At 35.9% G+C, this 26,730-nt stretch overlaps 1 protein-coding gene across 1 annotated transcript in view; it reads right to left on the reverse strand.

Moving 5' to 3' along the window:
* CSMD1 (CUB and Sushi multiple domains 1) overlaps nt 1-26,730 on the reverse strand; it is a 1,865,356-nt gene that overhangs the window by 508,905 nt on the left and 1,329,721 nt on the right. Inside the window, exon 8 of the mRNA XM_047772241.1 lies at nt 10,045-10,132. Within this exon, the coding sequence (XP_047628197.1) occupies nt 10,045-10,132 (88 nt within the window). The remainder of the gene's footprint in view (nt 1-10,044; nt 10,133-26,730) is intronic.

Genomic DNA, 26,730 nt, shown 5'->3' on the forward strand with positions numbered 1-26,730 from the left:
GTGAAATAGTCACTACAGTAATGTTAGCTAATGCATCCACCACCTCACATAGTTAACATTTTTTTGCGTGTGGTGAGAACTTTTAAGATCTACTCTCTCAGCAACTTTCAAGTACACAATACAATATTGTTAACTCTAGTCACCATGCTATACATTGGACCCCAGAACTTGGTTCTTTTTATTAGTGAACTGATATTTTTTTTATTTGATGGGAAAAATCAGGATGGATAATACAATAATCTCTTAATAATACTAATAACGAAATCTATACTTTCTTCTTGACATTAGGATTAGCAATGATGTACAAAAACTATCCAGCAAATAGTAGGGTATAGAATAAATAAGCAATAGTTTTATTCTTTGGAATAACTATATCCCTGAAAATTTACCTGTAAATCAAAATTCTGCATTTATCATTGCCTCACACATGTAAATAGAAATGCATTTCTTATATCAAATAGAAAGAAATGATTTAAGGAGTATTTACTGAATACTCACTGTGAGCCAACTGCTGTGCAAGTAGTACAATAATGAGCCAAACCACACCCACTCCTTATAGGGCTTATACTCTTGTCGGGGAAAGAGAAGAAACATGTATGATGTGTGTTAAGTTAAAACTGTAAACACAGGGAGTTCCCATAGTGGTGCAGCGGAAATGAATCCGATTAGGAACCATGAGGTTGTGGGTTCGATGTATGACCTTGCTCAGTGGTTAAGGATCCAGTGTTGCCATGAACTGTGGTGTAGGTTGTAGACATGGCTCAGATCTGGTGCTGCTGTGGCTGTGGCGTAGGCCAGCAGCTGTAGCTCAGATTCGACCCCTAGCCTGGGAACCTCCATATGCTGCTGGTATGGGTCTAAAAAGCAAAACAAACAAACAAAAAAACCATAAACACAGGCATGTATATTATCTGTGTCTTGCTCAGCACTGGGAAGAAAAAAGGAAAACAGACAGGAAGGGGTGTGAATGAAAATCACATTTCAGGGAACATGGTCAGGAAAAGGCATGAGAGCCAGGACTAGAAGGAAGTGAAGGCTGGATCATGATAAGATCTGGGTAATCTACGTTCAGCATCTCTTAGCAATATTGGGAGGATGGATGACACTAACACATGGGAATCAGAAATAAACAGAATCATGGAAATAAAGGCTGAGAGGGAGAACTGATATTAAATATAAAACCAGAATTTCAATTGATACACCTGCTTCAATGTTTAAGCATAATTGAATTTTCCATTATAACAAGTGGAAAAAATAGAAAGCAAGACAAAAGTAACCAACAAGCCCCCAAAGCAGTTGTGTGTACAGGACAGTGATAAGAGTGGTCACTCCAGGCGCCTCTCCATTCTTCCCCCCTTCCACTGAGAAGACGATGCTATCTCATCGACACCCTGAACACTACAAAGCCAAACCTGTAGTAGCTTACAGATTACCTGTTTCCCTCATTCCTCCATCATTTAACAAATAACTCAATGAAAGAATTTAGTAAAAATCAATTTAAGGAAAACAATACCATACATATTGCCTGGTTTATACACACTCTATAAGTGCAATTCTTCTTTTATTTTTTCCAGTTTTGTTAAGATATAATGGGCATACAGCACTGTATAAGTTTCAGGTATCATAATGATTTGATGTGTTCATATAACAAGAGGCAGGTGGCTCTGTTGTCACTGAGATTAAACTACAATGGCAGAATAAAAAAGCTCACTGCAGGAATATTTTAATAGCTATATAGAAAATCACCAATGTGTTACAAGAAAAAGAGCTAAGGTGGGAAATGGTAGAAACAAATTTTTTGAGAGACTTGGGTTATGGTTTTTTTTTTTAATACTTCTTGCTAATTGTGTAATTATTCCTATACATGCCTCAGCTCCTCCTTTCTTTGGATGACACATAATTCCATCTGACATCTCTTAACTTTATCAAGTGTATTATGTAGATTCCATGGGGAGAAAAAAAAGGGGCTAAGATATAAGAACAAAAGTTATTCACTTGAATGGTGATATATAAATATCAATAATACAAATTAAATTCTTAGTTTTGAAGTCATAATTATCACTTTTTCAACTTTCAAATCCCATTCTGAGCATAGGTCATGTTTTAAGAAAAGTCATTGATCTATTCTCTGACCAAGGGTGTTAACTTAATTGGTTTAGTGGAGTACTAATGAGGCTATGATTGTACAGCCCTAGGGATGGACTTGTTAGCTTCAATTTAATGTAATTCAACAGGAAAAAAAATGTATCTACTCTGTAGTGGCACAGCAATAAGAAATAAAATCAACAATCTTCCCTCTTTCCTTCAGGACCTCATTGTCCAACATGACAGAAACATACATCTAACTTACATGTATGTTTCCATCAGTCTGAAATGAGTCTCAGGTGACAGAAATATAAATGGGTGTCATTGACACACAAGTGCTGGGAGAAGCCGAGATAAGGGGATGAAGTGAGGGGAGAGTGAAGATTCCTTGTCCCAGAAGCGGACTGTGCAGGTGGGAAAAGGTGGAGACTAGGATATACTCCCTCTTACAAACAGTCCAGGGGAACCATTGGGTGTTTTCAGTGCTTCTCAGGTTGGCCTCTCCAAGCTCCTCATCTGTTTTGTATGAGATTCTCTTGTGGGAGGTCTGTCAACTAGGACCAATATCATGGGTGAAGCAGGGGTGGCAGGAAGGAAAAGCATCCTTGGTGAAGAATGGGACTGAGGATGGGAAGCAGAGAGACAGGGCCTGAGGGCACAATGCCACCCTGAAGAAGCCTGAGTATGGGGATGGGTACTGCAACTTGTATAGACCTAAGGTTGCTGCTAAATGGGGTTCGGTTATGAAGATTAGTGAGAGAAGCTCTTAAGGAAGAAAAGGAAGGACAGCAAGAAGGTTCCTAAATTCAGTGTCAGGGTCTATCACATGTGACAAAAGTTTGTATGGATATATCTTAGGATTCTAAATGTACATAAAGAAACTATAACATGTGAATATACATACTTATATAAATATATAATGTGTGACTATATATAATATAAATAAAGAAACTATAATGCCTAGAAGTGTGTAGCATGTCTGCCTCTAGCCTATGGAGCTCCCTCTGCAAACCTGAATGTGACATCCCTTCTCAGTAATCGATCAGAACAAGTTATTCATTATGCTGAGCACAGACAACCCCATACTGAAGGGCATGGCTTGGAATACTGGGCTGAAGGCTGAATTTCACTATATTTTGACTCCTCCCTCAGCTACCTTGTGCTATTCACACCCTGTACACCTCTTTCTAGTGATCCAGCATGACAGATGTGAAAATACTTAATCATTGTCATTTTCCTTATTACAAAACCATTGAGGTCAAAGTTCTTTATTGTAAACTTTGAGGTCAATAAGACTGAGTTTCAATACTCAGCTCTAACCATGATCTTATTATGCTGACATTCTGAATTTCAACAGCTGTATTTGCAAATAATTATATCTCCTATCCTACTTGCATGGGAAACAGATGAATAATAAAGGCCAGTATCCATCCATAAACTCCCCATACCAAGTCAGCTCTATCCCTTATATACTGGCATCTGAACTGTTCCATCCATCTATTCATAAATATTCAGTTTTGTCTTTAAGAGAGCAAATGATGGTGTGGAAAACTGTCAGAAAACTGTCCACAAATTGATCTAAATTCAAATAAGAAAACTTTGTATTTTAGACTTCATTTATTTAGAATTCCTCATAGATAATACTGGAATGAATATTTAGACTGTCTAACAAAAACAAAAGATTTCCAAAGAAACAAGAATAATAGCATAAATAAAATCAGATGAGGAATATTTTACCAACCTAATAGAGTGTACTCTTTTCAAACAAAAACATCCCCAAATTACACATAATTACAGTGCTAACTACAAATGAATTCCATCCACTCATCTTGACAATGCTGGTTATTAGTTTGGATTATATGTTAGTCATTCATTTTGATTATAAGAATTTAGAAAGAACTGAATTGCCTTTCATTAAAAGCAGTCTCACAAAGACTTTAAACAATTAAGAATACCCCTTTTCTCTGTTTAAAACACCAATGTTTATAGGGAGCTTATTACATGCTAGGCATATTCACATGCTATTTCAATTAATAAGCATAAGATATCTTCACATAACTTTGATCTTACAGTTTGCATATGAAGGCACATGGAATCTACTGTCACCTGGGTGGCAACAGTCAATAAACAAACACAGATGTTCCACATCTGATGTCCAAGATCTCTACACAGTCTCCAGTCACCAGCAGGGATGCCATGGAAATTTAATTTAGTTGCTAAATAGAAAATATTTGAACAGCATATTTTTAATTTTCACATTCTTTATCACCATAACTCCAACAATAATTTTTATGCTGCATAGAGTCACCCAGCTTATCTGGTGCATCTCTATTCAAGGTGCGGAATAAAATCCCTATAGTGGTTAGTGAGACCTTTTTAGAGTGTCTGGTATTTTTATAATAACACTAAGATGTTATATTCATTTTTATGATAAGATTCAAGTTGTCTGATAAAATTTAGAATTTTTGAAAATTTATATCTGCTACCATGGGTATGACAACTTCCCCATGCTTAAAGATTTTTCTGATATATAGTAACATTAACAAATGGAATATTTTTGACATTGTATGGTGAAATGTATCAACATTTGGTAGAACTCATAACTAAACAAATCTTTATTTGCAGATTACCAATGTATGATGGTACAAAATCATGCACAAATAAAATATTAATTCAAGAAGGAAACTAGATTAATAGCTTTTAATGCAAGGAAGTATAACATGATCACTGTTATGGTCTCATACTTGACAGGACAGCTAACATTTAAGAAAATATAATAGTCAATTTTTGCTATAGTATCAAAGAAGAACATGAACAATTACTTGAAAAAAATATTAAAATATCCATTCCTTTTTCAACCATATGTGAGGCAGTATTTTTTTTAAATATTTTAACCAAAACAATCTAGTATAACAGATTGAATGTAGAAGCAGATGCACAAATCCGTATGTAGTGTTACCATACCAACAACAAAAAAATATTACCAAGAGCACAAAATACTACTAAGGATAAAGTGGGTTACTTCCTAACATTAAAGGTATGAATTCATTAAAAAGACATGTCAATTTCAAACATGTATGTACATAATAACAGAGCTTCAAAATACATGCAGCCAAAACTGCAAAGAGAAACAGACAAACTGACAATTGTAGTAGAAGATTTCAATATGCTTCTCACAATAACGGAGAGAACAAGTGGTCACAAAATCAGTAAGGCTATTAAAGACTTTAATGATTATGACCTTTACAGAACACTTCACCCAACTACAACAGAATATACATTCATTTCCAGTGCACATGAAATTTTTTGCCAAGACAGAGCATATTCTAGGCCAGAAAATACTTCTCAATAAATTTTAAAGTATTCTCAAGTCATAAAACTCTGTTCTCTGACCACAAAGATCCTTGGAAAATTCCTAGATATTTGGAATCTAAATAACACACTTTTAAGTAACTCATGAGTCACAAAAGTAATTACAAGGAGAAATAGAAAGGTATTTTGAACTACATGGAAAGGAAAAGATAAAATTTATGGGATGAAGTTAAAGCAGTTCTTGGAGTGAAATTTAGAGCACAGAACACTCACACTGGAATAGAAAAGGTCTTAAATCACTGCTTCAATTTTAAGAAACTAGAAAAAGAAGAACAAATTAATCCAGCAGTAATCAGAAGAAAAAAATAAAAAGAGACCAGAGCAGAAAGCAATGGAATATAAGAAAAATAAAACCAATATAGTAAAATTAGTGAAGCCAAATAAACTTTTCTTGAGAAGATTAATAACACTGATATATCTCTAGACTAATGACCAGGTAAAATAGAAAACATAAATTACCAATACCAGCAATTAGAAGTGCCCTATCATTGTTGATTTAAAAATAAGGGAATACTATAAATAACTTTATGCCAATAAACTTGACAACTTAGATGAAATTGAAAGGTCCCTTGAAAGATGCAAACTATCAAATTGACTCACTTAAGTAGGGATAGAAAACTGGAATAGATGTGTAAGTAGAAAAGTTTAATTTGTAATTTAAAAACATTCTCACAAGAAAATTCTAATTCTAGGTGGCTTCACTGATGAACCTCTCAAAAACTTATGAACTAAATACAAACTCACCCAGGATATTTCAGAGGAGAGACTATTTCCCAATTAATTTTATGAGAACATTATTACTCTGACAGAAAAACCTGACCAAGTCATTTTAAGAATAGACTTAGGCCAGTCTCTCTTATGAACATACATGCAACAAACTAACTAACAAATAAAAAACCTCTAAAAAAATAGCAAATCAAATTCAACACTTTTATATAAAATGGATAATACATCATGGCCAAGTTAATTTTATCCCAGAATGCAAGGTTGGTTTAATACCAAAAGATCAATCAATGTTATTAATCATATTAACAACTAAACAAACAAGAAAGATCACCTCAATAGAGTAAAATCTTTTGACAAAAATCTTATATTCATTTCTTAAAAAACTATAACAAACTAAAACTAGGACACTTCCTCAACCTGATCAAAGGAATCTATGAAAAATCTCTAATATCACTCTTACTGATATAAATCGGAATGCTTTCCCCCTGATCAGGAACAAGGCAGGAAATGTCTCACCAACTCTATTCTATCTTTTAATATAGGTCCTAGCCAGTTCCTCCAGGAAATAACAATAACTAAAATATATTCAGATTGAAAAAAAATAAAAACTATCTTTACTTGCAATTGATAGGATCATCTAGGAATAAAGCTATGAAATCTACAAAAATGCCCTAAAACTAGCTTGTCACAGTTCAGTATATACATAGGTATACACACACTATATACACAAAGATGGAAAAAACAATAATCTTTGCATTTGAATGTAATTTTATAGAAAATTTAATCTTTCAAATTACTTTCTTAGTGGTTAGATTACTTAAGGATCATAAACTTGGAGGCAGGTAAACAGCAGAGAGATTGCCCAGAAAAGTAAGAAAGTGAAAGACAGGAAGTCTCAGGGGGATGAGTACTATAGCCTTCCTTGACATGCCAGCTGGCTTTCACCCCAGACACATCAACACAGTTCCAACGGTTAACACTTATCCAGTGTAAAACATCTTCAGGAACAGGCATAAGATAGAGTAAAGCCCTGCATACTCACCTCAGAAACTAATAAAATCTTCTGTCCTTGCCCTTGGGCTAAATAGATGCCAGCCCTTATATTTCTGAATTCCTTGTTAACTTGTGAAGATTAAACAGTTTCTCTGGCTCTCTTTACCATATGGTGCTATAACAGTTTGGCATTGCCAGATAAAATTTAATTTGTGGGAGTTCCTGTTGTGGCTCAGCAGAAGTGAACCCAACTAGCATCCATGAGGATGCAGGTTTGCTCCCTGGCTCAGTGGGTCAGAGATCCGGTATTGCCGTGACTGTGGTTAGGTTGCAAATATGGCTTGGATCCCACGTTGCTGTTGCTGTGGTGTAGGCCAGCAGCTGCAGCTCCAATTCGACCCATGGCCTAGGAACTTCCATATGCTGTAAGTATGGCCCTAAAAAGATGAAAAAATTTTTCAATTTTCCTTGTTTTAAAATAGAGGTCTGACAAATAGGCCAGGGAAGTTCCTAGGTTTCAGGATGACAGGGGCTGGATGAGCAGGTCCCCTCATACTCCTGTGCATGTGACAGACCCCTTTGCATTCCTGTGCACCAGGCACTATTTCAGTCAATGAGGAGGCACAGACCAAGAAGATACCATCCCTGTCCCGCAGAAGCTTAAACTGGGTGCAGGAATTGGGAGTATAAAATGCATAGTGAGGATTCACTGCTGCAATTCTAATGGAGGGATATGTGAGGCTTTCTGGAAGGAAGGCATAAGGAACCCTGTTTTGGCTGAGGGGGAAATGAAGAAGGGAAGATATAGCACAGGTGCTCTAGGAGTTCCAGCAAAACTGTATGAATTTCATCTATTTGCTTCATTTTAAAGGAGGTCAAATCCCTGCATGCCTTGACTGATGGTTATTTCACACTTGAAATGAGTAATGTCTTTCTTAGATGACCAGCACACCCACTGGACACAAAACACCCCTCGGTGCTAATATCCACTCACAACCAACTCTTGCTTTGGGAAACTTTCTTCAGCCAAGTGGAGGAAGCTAATGAGGAAGGGCAAGGCGGTGGGCACAAAAGGTGGAAGACGTGTGGCCTGGAACTCCCCATGGATTGACACTGAAGCTAATCTTCAGTTAAAACCATCTTCCTGCTCAGCTTTCTACTCAAGTCGTTAAACTTTCTTTATCCATTCCCAAGAACCAGTGTCCAAAAAAGTCACTTGACTAAGAATCTCCAAATCAGGCTGTGCTTCAAAGGATCTTGAGCTAGCACCTTACTGTGTACCCCAAATGTGTGATGTTTAACCTGTAACCACTCCAATGGTCTACTCCCTTTGCAATATGACAGACACTGCTATGAAGTCAAAGTACTTCAGTAGCACATTTATGCTTTTGTTTCCTTTTTATGTAATAAAATTATATATCATTTACCAACTTATTACAGACACTCTACATGTTTATAATTTCTATATCCTTTTAAAAAATAACATTGCTACTCCAATTTCACCAACATTTCTTCTCCCTTCACTAATAGTATCACTACTTCTCTAAATTTTCAGCTCACTTTAGCAGACTAAACTCTCTACAAATATCTTTTTTGTTGTTTCTTTCTCAAAAATTGTGATATTGGGGGTTCCCTGGTGGCCTATAGGTTAAGGATTTGGCTTTTTCACTGCTGTGGCTCAGGTTCCATCTCTGGCCCAGGAACTTTCACATGCCTCGAGCACAGCAAAAAGCATAGTGAGATTATAGGGAAGAAAAAACATATTTCTTGCTCCCCTTTACTCTTTGATTTTGCAGCTTACTCATAATACCAGCTGGAAAATGTTTAATTTCTTGAACTAACTGAAATGAATGAAAAAATCTAAAAAAAAAATCACTGCATTCATAGTGTAAAAATGGTAAATCAGTTCACATATATTTAATCTTAGTAAAATGGATCATATAATTTTCAGTAGTAAATTGCATTGATGCCACTATATTCCATTATAATAAATGTTTATTTAATGAAATAATTATGAGGCTATTGATAAATTTTCACACCATTTTTTTTTAAACACTAACCAAAGTGCATTAAAATATGGGAAGACAAACAGATGACTGGATTCGGAAGATGTAGTATATATACACAATGGAATACTACTCAGCCATAAAAAAGAATGACATAATGCCATTTGCAGCAACATGGATGGAGCTAGAGAATCTCATACTGAGTGAAATGGGCCAGAAAGACAAAGACAAATACCATATGATATCACTTATGATTGGAATCTAATATCCAGCACAAATGAACATCTCCTCAGAAAAGAAACTCATGGACTTGGAGAAAAGACTTGTGGCTGCCTGATGGGAGGGGGAGGGAGTGGGAAGGATCGGGAGCTTGGGCTTATCAGACACAACTTACAATAGATTTACAAGGATTTTCTTCTGAGTAGCATTGAGAACTTTGTCTAGATACTCATGTTGCAACAGAACAAAGGGTGGGAAAAAAATGTAATTGAAATGTATACATGTAGGGATAACTTGATCCCCTAGCTGTACAGTGGGAAAATGAAAAAAAAATTAAAAAAAGAATGAAATAATGAAAAAAAATATGGGAAGACAACAAATAAAAAATAGAATAAAAGCTCTGGAGGCAAATTTTGATCATATCCATTTAGAGTTAATATTGGCCTATGCAGTGAAAGGCACAAACTCCAGAGTATCTGGAATTTTCAGCACAATATGTTTTAGAATTCTACAGATACTACAGCTGCATAATAATTAAGAAGTTGTATCTTTAAATCAAAAAGAAAAATAATTAAAACTACAAGGTGAAGTTATATATGTGTCAAAAATAACATGCTATTCAAATAATGATTTTATCTCCTACCTGAAGTCAGAACCTGCTCTTCTGCCATTTTCTGGAATTCCAGGATCTGGACACATGTCAGAGACCAAAGCAACACCTCCTTGACTTACTGTAACAGAAAGAAATATTATTATACCTTTAGGTCACTCTTTAGGAAACATCCAGATAATAAATTTATATTTGGTTCATAAATGACAATGATTTAAAATGATATTTTTTAAAGAATTAAGACAGTTTAGCCCAATTTAGCTAAATCTATTTTTATTCTTGAAAAATAGCTCTCTTACCTAGTATGTCAACAATCTTTGGATAGAACTCTTTCCTCTACTAAAGTCTAAATTTAATTTAAACACATTTTCTCAGTATCACCTTTATGACAAGTTACAATTAACAACATGATAGGGAAAAAAAGCATGGTGCTATAAATACTTTAGATTACATAGAAGAAAGCCTCATTCTTTCCCATGGATGAAATGGAGATGCTAATTATCTATTAAGATCTATATAAGATATATTTTACATAAAATTACCTATTATATTTTAAACTTCAAGTCTGCTTATCATTAAAGTAAAAAGAACTAATGGTCTTGTGCAAATGTGCTGATTTACTTTTTGAATCCACTTTATAAAAAGACTTTCCACTTGTTGGGATGTTGCACAGGAACAGAACAGTTTTTAAATGACTCTTTTGCTTGTTAGAGTGGCCGCTACTCCAATAACCATTCCACTCTTTCTAATTAGTCTAATCCAACCAAAGTGATCCCCTTTTTCTTTCCAGAAATTTGTTAAACAGCAGTCTTGTGATTCAGTTTGGTTCAATGATATACGAGAGGACACATGTAGGAGTGCTTCTGGAAAGATATTCCTGTTAGCTAATGCAAACCATCTCTCTTTCACTCTGGACCCTACCATGTTTGGATGTCAAAGGTGTAACTGTCAGGACCATCCTGTTATAATCCAAAGATGGAGGCAACAGAATGAATGGAATAGAAGAGACACAGCAAGAACCAGGACTCTTGATATCACAGCTGAAGCAGGAATATTTACCAACTCAGAAACCTACACTAGCTCTGAACATCCTGCTGGATGATTCATATATTTCCTACAACTCAAACCTGTGTGAATACATGATTTTTTTACACCTACAAAGCATTCTTACAAATATAAACATGCTCACATATATTTCAAATAATCCCATAAAAAGGAAAAATATCCTCTCTGGATAGATATTGAACTACTTTAGCATTTAATTAAAGCCATGCATAAAAAAGCACTAATAATTATAGCAAGATTTAATTTGTATTGCTAAATAAGGATGAAATTGTGATATGGCCATAACCTTCATTAAATATTAATCCTACTTGAATATAAATATTTTTCCTAAATATTTAATTTTCTCAATTAAAAAAATAATATAGCCAATTGGGCAGCGACATCAGCAAGGTGGTAAAATAGAAGTTTCTCATTCCCCATGGAAACATCAAATAAACAGGTCCTCATTCCCCAAGGAAACATCAAATAAACAACTACAGATGTATGAAAATAACTGTAGGAGACCTGGAAACTAATCAAAGATCTATAGCAACTGAGCAAACGCCCAGTGATGATAGAGCTACATTCACAATGGCAGAAAACTTCAGGGAATTTTAAGTTACTTGTGCCCCTACCTCCACTGACGATGGCACTGTTGAGAGGAATTGGCCCATTTCTTGGTTTCCCGCCTGAGGATGGAGGACCAAAGAGGAGCTTATTTACAATGTTCTGCCCTGCCTGTGAGCCCACAGTGTTGATGGACAAGTTTCTGCCTTGCCTGGCTCAGGCATCAGTTGAGGAATGGTGACTGGAAGCTAAGACGACAACAGTGGGCAATGCTGCAGGCAAAAACTGCATGGGGACTGCAGCCATGGGCATGTGGGGGCAAGAGATAAGCAGAAGAATACTGTAGGACAGAAAAGACCCTAGAAGAAGTTCTGGTGAGACTTTTGGGGAAATTAAGATATTTTAAAGCAGCTGGGGAAGAAACACACACAGGACACATGCCCAGAAAAGACCTGAGAAGGCCTTGATTCTTCATCTCAGGTTGATCTCAAGGTTCACTGGCCCATTAATTCATGGAAATCTATCATATTAATCTACAAAGAGTAGGAGAGGTGGCTTTTTCTTTGAAATGCCAATGTTTTAACAGGGATCACAAAGCATACAATGAAATACAGGAACATGACCTATTCAAAGAAACAAAATTAGTCTCTAAAACACATATTGCACTTATTAGATGAAGTTTTTTGCTTGTTTTTTTCGTTTGTTTGTTTGTTTGTTTTTGCTTTTTAGGGCCTCACCTGTGGCATATGGAAGTTCCCAGGCTAGGGGTCAAATCTGAACTGAAGCTGCCGGCCTATACCATAGCCACAGCAACATAGGATCTGAGCCAAGTCTGTGACCTATACCACAACTTACAGCAATGCCAGATCCTTAACCCACTGAGCAAGGCCAGGGACTGAACCACATCCTCATGGATACTAGTTGATTTCATTTCCTCTGAGCCATAATGGTAACTCCTAGATGAAGAATTTTAAAATACTATCTTAAATATGAATTTGAATAAATAATAGCTGAACAATTCTCAAATTTCAGGAAAAACATAGATAAACAATTCCAAGGAGTTCAATGGACTCCAAGTAGAAAAAGCTCAAAAAGACTCACAATAAGAAACATAAACTATCAAAAGACACTGAATCTTGAAAACAGAAAAAGAAAAGCAACTTATCACAAATAAGAGATCATCAATAAAACTATGAGTTGATTTCTTAGAAGAACTCTTAAAGGCTAGAAGGCAGTGGGGTAACACATTTAAGCACTGAAAGAGAAAATGACAAACCAAGAATTATATAGCTAGCAAAACTATCCTTCAAAAATGAGAGACACATTTAAGATATTCCCAGAAAAACAAAAGCTAAAATATTTAATTACTACTAGGGTTGTGCTTTAAAAAAATTCTAAGGGAAGTCCTTCAAGTTAAAATGAAAGAACACTAGACAACGACTCAAAGCCACATACAAATACAAAGTTCTAAGGTAAAGGCAAATACAAGAAGAAACTTAAAAAAAAAAACTATTATTTAATTTCAATTTGCAACTGCATTATTTTCATTTTCTAGAAAAATTAAAAAGATAAATGAATTAGAGTTCCCATCATGGCTCAGTGGAAACTAATCCAACTAGAAACCATGAGGTTGCAGGTTCGATCCCTGGCCTCACTCAGTGGGTTGAAGATCTGGCATTGTAGGTCACAGACGTGGCTCAGATCTGGCATTGCTGTGCCAGATCTGGCATAGGCCGGCAGCAACAGTTCTGATTAGACCCCTAGCCTGGGAATCTTCACATGCCACAGTGCAGCCCTCAAAAAAGACAAAAGACAAATAAAAAAAAGATAAATGAATAAATTAATCATAATCTATGTTAACAGGCACACTATATAGAGAGCTGTAATTTATGACATCAATAGCTTAAAGTTGGAAGGAAGTGCAAAGGAGTGGAATTTCTGTGTGTGATTATTAAGTTGGTATCAATTTAAGACAGATTGTTATAAACGTAGGATCTTGTGTGTATTCTTCATGGTAACAACAAAGAAAATATCTATAGAACAAAAACAAAAGGAAATGAGAGGGAATTGCAAGTGTCACTCTAAAAAATTAACTGGATGCAAAGGAAGATAGTAATGGAATAAATGAGGGACAAAAAAGCTATAAAACCTACAGAAAACAAATACCAAAATGGTAAAAATAAGTGCATTTCTATCAGTAATTTATTTAAATGTAAGAGGAATAAACTTCCTATATTGGGCTGCATTGTGCCCCCTCTGCCCCCCAAATTCTTAAGCTGCAGTCCTGGCTCCCAGTACCTGGAATTTGACTGAATTTGGAGAGAAGCCTTTGAAGAGGTAACTAAGTGAAAATGAAGTCATTAGGGTGATTCTAATCCAGATGGACTGGTGTTGTTGTAAAAAGAGATTAGGACACACACACACACACACACACACACAGGTGTAGAACATGTAAAGATACAAGAGACTACCGTCAACAAGTCAAGAAAGGATGCCTCAGAAGAAGGCACCTTGCCAACCCTTGATCTGGAAATTTCAGTCTCCAGAACTGTGAAAAAATATATTTATATGGTTTAAACCATGCAGTCTCTGGCACTTTGTCATGGCAGCCCTAGTAGACTAATACACTCCCCAGTCAAAAGACATATATGGGCAGAATGGATTTAAAAAACCAAAAAACAAAAAAAGAGAGGAGAATCACATTAGTCTAAGAACATGCAGAGGCTAAAATTGAAGAGTTGTCCAATTCAGAGAGCCAGAAAGTAGAACGGTGACTGCCAGAAACTAAGGGAGAAAGTCCTCAGGAATCTTTGTTTAACAGGTAACTACCTGTTTTACTACCTAACAGGTAGTAAGGGAAGATTAAATTTTTCTGGAGATGGATGGTGATGATGGATGCACAATAATGTGGATATACTTAATTCCACAGAACTGTATACTTACAAATGGTTAAACCATTCACTTTTCTGTTACATGTACTTCCCACTGTGTGTGTGTGTGTGTCTCTGTGTATTCCAAGGAGTCATAAGTCTATGACCAACCACGATATCAACTTCCATTAGTTTTATATTTCTACAGCCTTTTCTCAAACTCCATAGTTTTATAGTCTATATCATGTGCTAGGTTAAGATTTCCAATCTGTTGGCAGTGGTCTTACTAAAAAAATCTCTAAAATTTATTTTCTAAAAATATTCTAGTTTTGGAGTTTCCTGGTGGCTTAGTGGGTTTAAAACCTGGCATTGTCCCTGCTGTGGCACAGGTTTGATCCCTTGCCTGAGAACTTCTGCATGCTGCACATGTGGCCAAAATAAATAAATAAAAAGATTCTAGTTTTAATAAAATTTCAAACTCCTGTGCAGAATTTTACTTCAATATTTTTTTCCACCATCATCAGTTATATGGCTCCCACATTCCCTGAAAAAAAATAGTCATGGCTGTGTCAGAAGCCACCTTTTTCAAGGGGAATGGCCTTCACTGTTTATATCAGAAGTCACCCGCTTTAGCGTGGTTCTTATTTCAGGATTTTAGAGTACCAAGTAGGTCTAAAACACAACATAAAGGCTTACAAAGGTATACTTCCATTTCCCCTTTAATGTTTTTCTCACATAGAACAGTAATAAAAAGAAGTAACAGAAATTGGAAGTACCCACCCAAATCAGAGGAAAACACTCTTGATCTTTTTAAAGATAATGTTAAAGTTGCCTACTTATTCAAAAAAAAAAAAAAAAGTGTACTTAATCGGAATTCTGTGAGAGCACAGAATGAAATAGATAAGTCTGAATAGCTTGCAGATGGCAGAAGATAAAAAAGTGATGAGCAACTAAATGTAAAATATGGCTGCTTTTCTGAAACAGAAATAGGCTTTTAATGGGATAATGATAGAAAAAAACATGATGACAAACAGGTTATGTACAAGCAAGCAATGAGCTCCCCAAATCCCAACTACCTATTCCTTCAGCATCATGAACAATTAAGTTCTTTGAAAACTGAAGCTTTAAAGTTGGAAAGAATCATGGAGATTCATCTGCTTCAGGCAGGATCCCTGGTGCCTCAGAGAAACATTTTCAAAAGAGAGGAATTGCTGGGTTTAATATCATTTTAACTCTAATTTTATTGAATTATATCTTATGAAATCTAATAGGACATATGCCATAGACATTTAAAATTACTGAAATTTTAGCCAAAACCCTAGAGATTAAAATCAAAACTAGGAATATTCAACACATAGATTCATGATCTATCATTAACTAATAGTAAAGCAAGATGTAAAATTATGCAAGTGGATGAACAGATACAAATTAGACAGTTTGTAAAAGACTTTGAATGAATTTAGATTTAAAATGTGTAAATTATATTTATATATATTTGTGTATATATGTATAATCAAATGACTTTTTCAAAGCATGTTGACTCACAGTATCTCATTAGACCCCCACAAGACTCCTATGAGACATGTAGAGCAGTAAGGATTATGCTTCATCCATCAAATTGTAAATGAGCAGGACCCTAGAAGGCCTTCCCAAGACAGATTCCCACCAAATCCTCTGCCTGCTTCTTGTCTGTAGAAAACTTTAGCCTTCTAGGCTTTCCCTGAGTTTCAGAGAACAAATTCGGAGAAGTGAGAAAATGCAGAAAGAAAGGAAAACAGTCAAGCAAGACAAAATAATAATTCCTTAGCCATTTTGCAAAGTCTAGGACCTTTAGTTCCTCCTCAGAGACTATAGATAATATTCTGAGTGATACCCTTGAGCTGTTTTGTAGATACTGAAACCACCATCAGATGAAAGAAATTAACTGTATGCTGCCCACAAGTGCATAGACCCCATACCTGTTAGAACCAGAAGGTTGATGATGTAGACTCTGGATTACCTCACCACCAACCAATCAGAAAACATCCCCACACCCCTACCCTCCACCTCCCCTACCTCTGTTTTTAAAAATCTTTCCCTGAAAGCCTCAGAGAAGTTTGGCTCTTTGCTTTGTATCTGCAATAAACACTATACCTTCCTTAACCACAACCCGGTGTCAGTAGATTGGCTTTACTGCCCATGTGCAAGCAGACACAAGTTTGGTAACAAAATCGTGTTCTTTGAAGATGTATCTTGTGATTGTCAATTAAAATTCAGCATGAATCTATTTTTGAATGAACTGTACAGTTAGACTAGTGCCAAAGTAAAGGAAGCAACAAATGTAAAAGAAGTACAAGCGGGAGTTCCTGTTGTGGCACAGCAGAAACAAATCTGACTAGTATCCATTAGGATGGGCTTTCAATCCCTGGCCTCACTCAGTGGGTTAAGGAACCCACGTTGCCATGAACTGTGGTGTACATTGCAGACGCAGCTTGAATCCCATGTTGCTGTGGCTGTGGTGTAGGCAGGCAGCTGCAGCTTCGATTCCACCCCTAGCCTGGGAACTTCCATATGCCTCAGGTGTAGCCCTAAAAAGAAAAAAAAAAGTATAAACAACTACTTCTGCGATAAATAAATAAATTAGTAGATATAAGATTTACATAAGTGAAACAATCAGAAATAGAAATGAGGTGGTAAAAATAATGACTAATGACATGATGATGTCAAATTAAATATATAATCTTTGCTAGACACTCCAAGTGTCACATGCAATCATTCCATGAGGAGATAATATTAAACCCATTTTATAAGAAAGAAAACTGAGGACAGGGTTACGATTCAATTGATTAAAAATCCAGGTTCCTTTCCCTACATTTGCTTCAGTCAGTTAATGAGACATTATATATTAAAGGGCTTTGTAAAAGTAAGGTTGTAAAAAATAATTTTTATTATGATAATGTGAGAAAAAAGAATGTATATATGTATGTATAACTGGGTCATCATGCTGTACAGCAGAAAAAAAATAATGTATCGGGAAAATTAAAAAAAAATTTAAATCAAAAATAATAATTTTTTAAAATTCTTAATAATAAAATTCCTTTTCTATTAAAAAAAGAACCAAGAAGGAAAGGAAAAAGGTGTTTTCAACCATACTCCCAATCAAACATACACATGGGAAACCATATGGTTCCAACCATGAGGCTTTAGTTCAAATACCATCTGGTGGCAATTTTCCTGCAGTAAAAAAAACAGATTCACAGGATTTCCACATGAGGCCATAAGCTACCTCCAGTGCACTAGAACAATGAATTGATCTGAATATTAAATCTTCATGTAAGACGGCATTGTTTAGTTAAAATTTAGTTTAAATATCTTTGGAATAATACCCTGAAATAGAAGCCATTTAAAGAAATTCACACTTTTTCGTGAACTTGCTCCTGTGATTTATTATAACATATTTTATTGTTGATACTTATCTCTTTGGAGGACTAAAGATATGTTTCAGCTGGATCAACTTTTGGGACTATTTTTAACCATTTCAAATCTTCAGAGAGGTGACATATGTTTTTAGTTGTCCAAAAATCAGAAATGTTGTTACACAAAACACATTCTGGTTGAAATTCCTTGGTAGCAATATCTCCAGTCTATCAATGACCTTCAGTTGATAGACACCCCACACTAGCCTATGTGTCTAGGGATACTGTAAACTTCAGACTTCTGCTGCAATCAGCTGGAAATAAGTCAGTACTGACATTTGTTCCTTCAACATTTAATGGACTCAGTCTTTACTAAAATGAAAAGCAATACCTATGTTTTAATGCATTTCCCTTTTTGGATTTGCAAGAGGTTTTATCTCAATAAGAATAAAACTTATCCATATTACTCCTTTTCAGAAATCAATAACTTGATTAAATGTTCTATAACATTTTGCTATTGTAGTCATTTCTTTAGCTATAACACAATTATTTTCACATAAAGGGCATCGTGTGGACATTTCTACATACATAACCAAATTTTGGATGCTTTTCTCTTTTTTTTTCTTTTTTTTTGGTCTTTTTGTCTTTTTAGGGCCACATCCTTGGCACATGGAGGTTCCCAGGCTAGGGGTCTAATCAGAGCTTTAACAGCCTACACCACTGCCATAGCAATGTGGGATCCAAGCCACATCTGCAACCTACACCACAGCTCACAGCAACGCCAAATCCTTAAACCACTGAGCAAGTGCCAGGGGTCAAACCCACAACCTGATGGTTCCTAGTTGGATTCATTTCTGCTGCACCACAATGAGAACTCCGCTTTTCTCTATCTACTGAATATTTGCACAGTCCCTACTAGTAGTTAGTTTTAATAGAGTGGCAAGCCCATACTGACAAGCTTTACAGAAAAAGGTGAAATCAGAAATGTTGACATTTGGATAATCAATTCTCATCATTGTAACATTAGATTTTAAATGGATAGTTTACATGGAAATAAGTTGTCAAAAACACACTGCTTTGATCGGTATTGTTTTAGACTTCAGATTAATGAATGGACAAGAAACACCCTAGAAGCAACAGGCCTTGTGTATGAGTCTAGGCTAGATTTTTCAAGTGTTTAATTTCATACAATTCCAGGGATTTTTATCTGGACTTGTTCTTATCTCATTACCTACCTTAATTCTCTGACTTTTTAAATCATTAGAAATTGAAGGCCCACTATTTTTGTATCTTAATATGACCTGTGTTCTCTTACAGCCAATTCTATGGCCATGGTCTTAAATCAAACTCTTAGTTTATAGTAATTTATTTTTAAAAATATTTTAGCTTCTGGTATAATAAAACTTACTAATGTAATAAATGAATTATTAAGAAACTCTTTCATAATAACAAAAATAAACAAATGGGACTTAATCAAACTTAAAAGTTTCTGCATAGCAAAGGAAACCCTAAACAAAATGAAAAGACAACCCTCAGAATGGGAGAAAATCTTTGCAAGTGAATCCACTGACAAGGGAGTCATCTCCAAAATTTATAAACACCTTCTGCAGCTCCATACCAAAAAAACAAACAACACCATCAAAAATGGGCAGAAGATCTACACAGACTGTTCTCCAAAGAAGACACACAGATGGCCAAAAAGCACATGAAACGATGTTCAACATCACTCATTCTTAGAGAAATGCAAATCAAAACCATGATGAGGTACCACCTTCCACCAGCCAGAATGGCCATCATCCAAAAGTCTACACACAATAAGTGCTGGAGAGGGTGTGGAGAAAAAGGAACCCTGTTACACTGTGGGTGGGATGGTAAATTGGTGCAACCACTGGGGAAAACAGGATGGAGATTCCTCAGAAAACTAAAAATAGAACTACCATTTGATCTAGCAATCCCACTCCTGGGCATCTATCCAGAGAAAACCATGACTCGAAAAGACACATGTACTCCAGTATTCACTGCAGCACTATTTTCAATAGCCAAGACCTGGAAACAACCTAAATGTCCATTGACAGAGGAGTGGATCAAGAAGAGGTGGTACATACACACGATGGAATAGTACTCAGCCATTAAAAGGAACAAAATACCGGCATTTTTAGCAACATGGATGGACCTAGAAATTATCATGCTAAGTGAAGTCACTCAGACAATGAGACACCAACATCAAATGCTATCACTGACATGTGGAATCTGAAAAAAGGACAGACTGAACTTCTTTGCAGAACAGATAGTGGCTCACAGACTTTGAAAAACTGATGGTTTCCAAAGGAGACAGGTTGGGGGGTGGGGGAATGTGCTGGGTTTGTGGGATGGAAATCCTATAAAATTGGATTGTTATGATCATTGTACAACTATAAATGTAACAAATTCATTGAGTAATAAAAATACATATAAAAAATAAATTAAAAAAGAAACTCTTTCAAGAAATGTTTAATGACTATTATACAACAAATAAAGACTATTTGGTGGGCATTCAGAACCTTGTGAGGTTCTAACATTATTCTAACCACTGCCTGCTGGCAACGTATGGTCCAGGTAATTTTAAAAACTCCGAATTCTCTGTTAAGCTTTCTTTTCTTTCCATTAACATTCCCTCTTTTTGACTGGTTTTCTGTCAGAGAGAAGAACAAGATTTCTTATAAGCGATATGGTATTATTAATTATCCTTGCAACTGTTAAAATCACTATGGCAGCAAATATTCAAAGAGGGGTTATTTTCTTTACGTATCTTCAAGTTAAAGCAAGATGTTTATTTGCTATTCAAATAAAATGAAAAATAAGAATGTGCCAGTGCAAAATGAGTATAAATTAATAGCAATACCTAGACTTTTTACAAAATCCCTGAGAACTGTCCTCATTGCTATTGATTCCATATCATCCTCTGAGAAGTTAACTTGGATGCATCCTGGTAGCAACAAAAAGAGATGTCTCTGACCTCTGCTGGCTCCCACAAATGCAGAGTGACCGTCACCTGGGGACTAAGCTGCCTTAGCTGGAGGTCCCACAGCCTGTCACTTCTGCTCTAGTCTCTTTGTGAAAATTAAGGACTCTGGACTTATGATTCATGAATAATTTTTAGAGCCACTCAAAGATGTCTTACAGGATACCTATTATTCATGGTCTTCTAACAGTAAAGACAGCACTGGACAAGGCCAATTTAGATTACTATTTTGCATAGGATCTAAAGTGTTAGTCTTATAACCTTTAAATGAGAGAAAAAGGGGAAAAAAACTCAATGAATACTTGTTTTCAGGATTATATACATGAATATATAAAATTATGTTATATTTATATTTAAATATTTTATTTTAAAGATAATACATTTTAAATCCTTAGTTGTCAATTATTAGATTTACAAATTATGAAATATGAATTATCTCAGTGATGAGTACCCATAGAAAGTTTCTTTTTTGTTATAGTTTATAAGTGATTTCAGAAGCTTATATTTAAGTACGTTCTGACTAATACAGTAAATATAAATACTATCAACATGAAGATGTTCTTGATGTTGATGGAGATTCCTTTTTTTTTTTAATTTAAGTCTAGCTGATTTACAATGTTGTGTTAATTTCAGGTATAGAGCAAAGTGATTCAATTATATATATATAATATATATATATACACACACATATATATATATTTCTGATTCTTTTCCATTACAGATTCTTAATTACAGTCAGAGTCTCACCCTGTCACATGTGCATTTCACGTGACTTTCAGATACATCCAACTTCATTATACTTATGTATACATGTGTGTGTATTTAGTTATAGGTAGTTATAATATGAAATTTAAAAATGAACTACAGATGGTCCACAACTTACAATGGTCTGACTTACAATTTTTTGATGTTTGATGGTGTGAAAGAGATATGCATTCAATAGAAACCATACTTTGAATTTTGAATTTTGATCTTTTCCTGGCTAGTGATACATGCTCAGATCACCTCTTTTCTCATGATGCTGGTCAGTGGCAGGAGCCACTACTCCTTGTCAGCCTCCATCATGAAGGTCTCTCAACAGCCGATATATTTACAACCATCCTGGACCCAGACAACAGTTCTGTTTTTCATGTTCAGTATATTTTTTCAATAAATGAATGTGATATTCAACACTCTACTATAAAATAAGCTTTGTATTGGATGATTTTGCCCAAGGCTAGTGTTCTGAACATGCTGAAGGTGGGTTGGGCTAAGCTATGATGTTCCACAGGTTCGTGTATCGAATGCATTTCCGCTTAACCATATTTTCAACTTATGATGGGCTAGGAGGACATAACCCCATTGTGAGTCAAGGAAGATTTGTGTATATATGTATGTGTGTGTGTGTGTGTGTGTGTGTGTGTGTGTGTGAGTGTGTGTGTACAGTAAAAATATTTACATATATGTGTGTGTATAGTAAAAATACTTATTTTAAAATACTTTCTTTGAATTGGATTTTTCAAAATGGTAAATATCATGGGATTATGCTTAATCAATATTTTATGTTTCCTTTTTATGTTTCCTTATATATATGTGTTGTGTGTGTATAGTAAAAATATTTATATATATGTGTGAGTGTGCATAGTAAAAATATTTATTTTAAAATATTTTCTTCGAATTGGATTTTTCACTTTTTTAAATGGTAAATATCATCTCATGGGATTACACAATCAATATTTTTATGTTTCCTTATAAAATCAATATTTTACAGAATCAATATTTTTATATTCCCTTATAAAATCAAAGTTTGGTAAGTGGTGCAAGGAACAGCATTTAAGCTAATTTGGCAACATCTTTCATACTGAAAGGACCATACATAATTCCTGATAAAAAGGGAAAGTAATCAGGTATCATTGCTAGAGGATATAAACTGAAAAATAAGATGAAAGGCTTGTGTTAGAAAAGTCACAGAAATTTTTGTGATGAAAAAAACTACACAATATAGTCCAAATTCTTTACTTTCAGTTCTAGAGAGTAAAGAGCAGGAGGGTTAAATGACCTTCAAGGTGTGGGTGGTGGAACAGGAATTAAACACAGATGATTTCAGCAGCTGTGGGACCTTGGGCAAGCTTAGTGCTGAGCCTTTATGAACCTGCATCTGCTCACCTGAAATACCTGCCATGCAATGGTACTGTGAAGATTTAGTGTCTTAGCCTTACACTACTCCTGCAATTCCAATAAAAAGAATATTTCCACCAGCATTTGTTCCTCTCCTTCTTCTGCTGTAAACATCTTGGGCTAAATTATTTCAGTGTTTTCTTTCAACTCCAATATTCCATGAGTCTGTCTCTATGATTCTCATCCTCAGGGAAATTCTATAGAGGGATGTTACAACACACAAGATTAGGGGAATTTTACATTACAAAAGATTAGGGAAAATAGCCCATGGTAGACATGGAAAAAATGCAGGTAAAATGATATTAACACTGAAAGCAACATGTACTTTTCATAAAGTAAAAAACAAAGATGACTTGCATAGTGTAAGCAAAAGCTAAGAGATATAACTTCAGAATTGTCCTTCAAAAACACAGGGTTTCGTGTCTCATAACTCAAACAAAACCAGTTGTATAGGAAATCATGCATTTCAACTTAGAAGTAAGTGGATTTGAAATTTTGTTTTCACAGTATTTATACTTGTTTCTTACAGCACTATTGTGTTATGTTTAAAAGCTGGCAAGAGATGTTAACATATTTTTTGAACAGTCTGCATTTTTATGCATAAGAAGCAAACAATTCAAATAATTGGGGGGTTTTGATATGTAAGAGTAATCAAAATCACCATGGAAATAACACTTGGAAACAGAAATAGCAAATTAATTGTGGCCAATTCCATTTAGTTATTCACCATCCATTCAGCAATATACTGATTGAACGCCCAGTACAGGGGGCCTCTGTGTTAGCCTCTGGGAGGTTTAACAAGACCTCATGGAGAAAGCACCATGCAATGAAACCTCAAAGCAGCACTCCTTACAAACTGTGGAGTGGGTGCTTTGGAGCAAAGAACAGAACAGCCTTAAGAGTGGGCTATGGACGGAGGAGGGAGGATCAGATTTAGGATGGGGTCACAGCTGGCCCCTGAAGGCAAATGAGAAACTGGAACTTATATGATTAGTGAAGTTAGATACAGATAGAGTGAACATAACAGCCCTTTTGGCCAGTAAATCACGCAAATCAAGCTCCTTGGTATGGGAACATTCAGAGGATCAACAAGAGAAAGGCAAGTTGCATTTCACCGCAGATTGAACAGAAGTAGGAACCGAATGGCAAAGCCCTGAAGATGTCTAGGTGAGAAGGTCTGACTTATGCAAAACGCTTCAATTGGCTAATCCCACAGGATGGGCAGACGGAGGGGGGAACTGTCCATGTGGTCCACACAAACGATGGTGCTGGCTTGGACGGGCAGCTGACCAGGAGATGGAAAGCAACCTGCAAATACTGTGTTAGAGATAAAATGGAAATGATTTTGGGATTGGTTAGGTCATAAGGACTGGGGGAAAAATTATCTGCCAGAAGTAGCTGACTGTAAGACCCTATTATTACAGTGGTATGGAATGCAAGAGAACAGATCAAGATGAGAAGCAGAACAGTTCATTTTTGATCTGTTATACTGAAGATGCCGATAGACAGCCAGTGGACAGGCCAACAAGTATGCTGGATTTATGTGTCTGTGTCAGAAGTGATGTAGCGGGGGAGTTGTTGTCACATGGGTGATATTTTATTTATTTATTTATTTATTTTTCCTTTTTTTATTACTAGATGAATCTATTACATTTATAACTGTAAATTATAAATGGGGGGTATGAGGTTGCTTATATCACTTAATTGCCCCTCCTACATCTTGATGTGGCCTCCTCTTTGTCTTCTGGAGTAGGATGTCTTTTTGCAAGTTTCTGGTCCATTTGGCTGAAGATTGCTCAGCATTTGGTTGTAAATTTTATTGTTTTTATGAGAGAAGCTGAGCTCCAGTCCTTCTATTCTGCCATCTTGATCCCATCTCCTGCCCATTTTTTTCACATGGGTGCTATTTAAACCTTGATGTGATATAGAGTGAGACTCGATCATCTCTCTCACCCTGGAACAATCCTGGCTTGCTTCTTGGCACATGCTGCTCCTCCCTGAAACACCTGTCAGCACCATCTTCATGGCACTGCCTTTTCACAAGGAGACCAGCCCAAGGTCACCTCCCCCTAGAACCCTTCCATGGGTGGTCATGGAAGGTGACCACCCACCTTAGCTAAAGAAGCAGCCTCTCCACACCATTTTCTATCCTGGGACTCATTTTATTTTCTTGATAGCACTTAGCCCTATTGGAAATTATATTAGTTATTTATTTAGGACTCTTCCTACATAAGTAAACCCCTTGAAGTAGAGAGTTTTCTGTCATGTTCAGTATTCTATTCCCAGAATCTGTACAGGGACCAGCACAGGGAGGAAAACAATACAGCTTAGCTGATGACTAATTTGAGAAACAACAGAAGTCAGCCTCCGGCTGAGTCTGGAGTGGTTCCAACATCTTCAGGTCAAGAAAAATAGGCAGATAAAATAGCCAAGCTAGTGAGAGGGGGCACTCAAGGAGGCAGCCTTGATGTCAGGGGAGTCAAGATAAGAGAATTTTCCAAGATGAAAACTGTTCAAAACAATGTTAAGAAGTGAAGTAAGTAGTTTAAAAAATATATCCACTGGTTTGGCAATATGGGAGATGTCTGATGATTTTAGCAAGTTCAGATCAGGTTGAATAATGAAAGACTGAAGTCCTCAGGTAAGGGAGGGAATTTAACTATTCAAGGAAAATATTCCAAATACAGCTCTCAAAGTGTTTATCTTGAAATTGGGATTTTTCTGCTTAGACACTAGCAGGTAAACAAGTGATCTGAAATACTTAACCTGTCTTTAAAACATGAAATCTGCCTCCCTCCAAAGACAATCTGGCTTCATCTATATTAGACTAAGGTCTTAACTACTCCCGAAGAGACGCCTCTCCCTGCCCTTCCAAATTGCAGCTCAGTACTCCGTATATTAGAAATTGCGCAGTTAGAGAATTCTAGTTCCATAACCATAGGTACATTTGCCATTTGCCTCTCATCATTTATGTAGGAATTTTTCTTTCAGAGTTCATTATTACCGGGAGAAAATTAACAAGTTTTTTCTTGGAAATTCTCAGTAGAAAAAAAACTAATAAAAATGCAAACATACACTGCAAGATTAAAAGTACTCAGGCAATTTTAAAAGGCTGCGATGTGCAGTGTTAGCTTTTAAGTGTGTGATGCTGTAACCATGTTGTTATAGAAGGGTCAAGTTTTAGGTCAACAGCACTGGTTGGGAACATCCTATTTTGCTCCATGGACCTCCATTCCTAACTGTCCAATCCCTGGTTACTCTCACCTAGATATTGAACCCAAATGAAAGACTGTCCCTGGGGTATCTCTAGCTTAACAAGAGATTATTTTTTAGTAAGAGAAGTGCCAAAAGCTTCTCAGTTGAACTGCAATGATTAAATCTCAAATTTGATGGGTGTTATAGAAGGTTTAAGGCAAGCAGGTTGCCTCTTTCCAATGCATGTGATATGTTTCCTTGATTCTGAATCTCCTGGGATTTCTTTTTAAAATAACTAATTAAAATGACTGTAATGCAAATGATTCATTTCCATATTTAAAACTGGAAATGGCTTCAATTAAAAGGTGAAAGCACCCATGTCCTGGTCAAGCTTCGCATACATGTTCTGCCTCATTTCTGTCCACCTCCCTTTGCTTATCTTTTTTAGGTGCAAAGAGGGCTCTGTCTAATGTCACTCCTTCTTTAGAGA

This window comes from Phacochoerus africanus, chromosome 3 (genome assembly GCF_016906955.1).
Source record: "Phacochoerus africanus isolate WHEZ1 chromosome 3, ROS_Pafr_v1, whole genome shotgun sequence".
Lineage (NCBI taxonomy): Eukaryota > Metazoa > Chordata > Mammalia > Artiodactyla > Suidae > Phacochoerus > Phacochoerus africanus.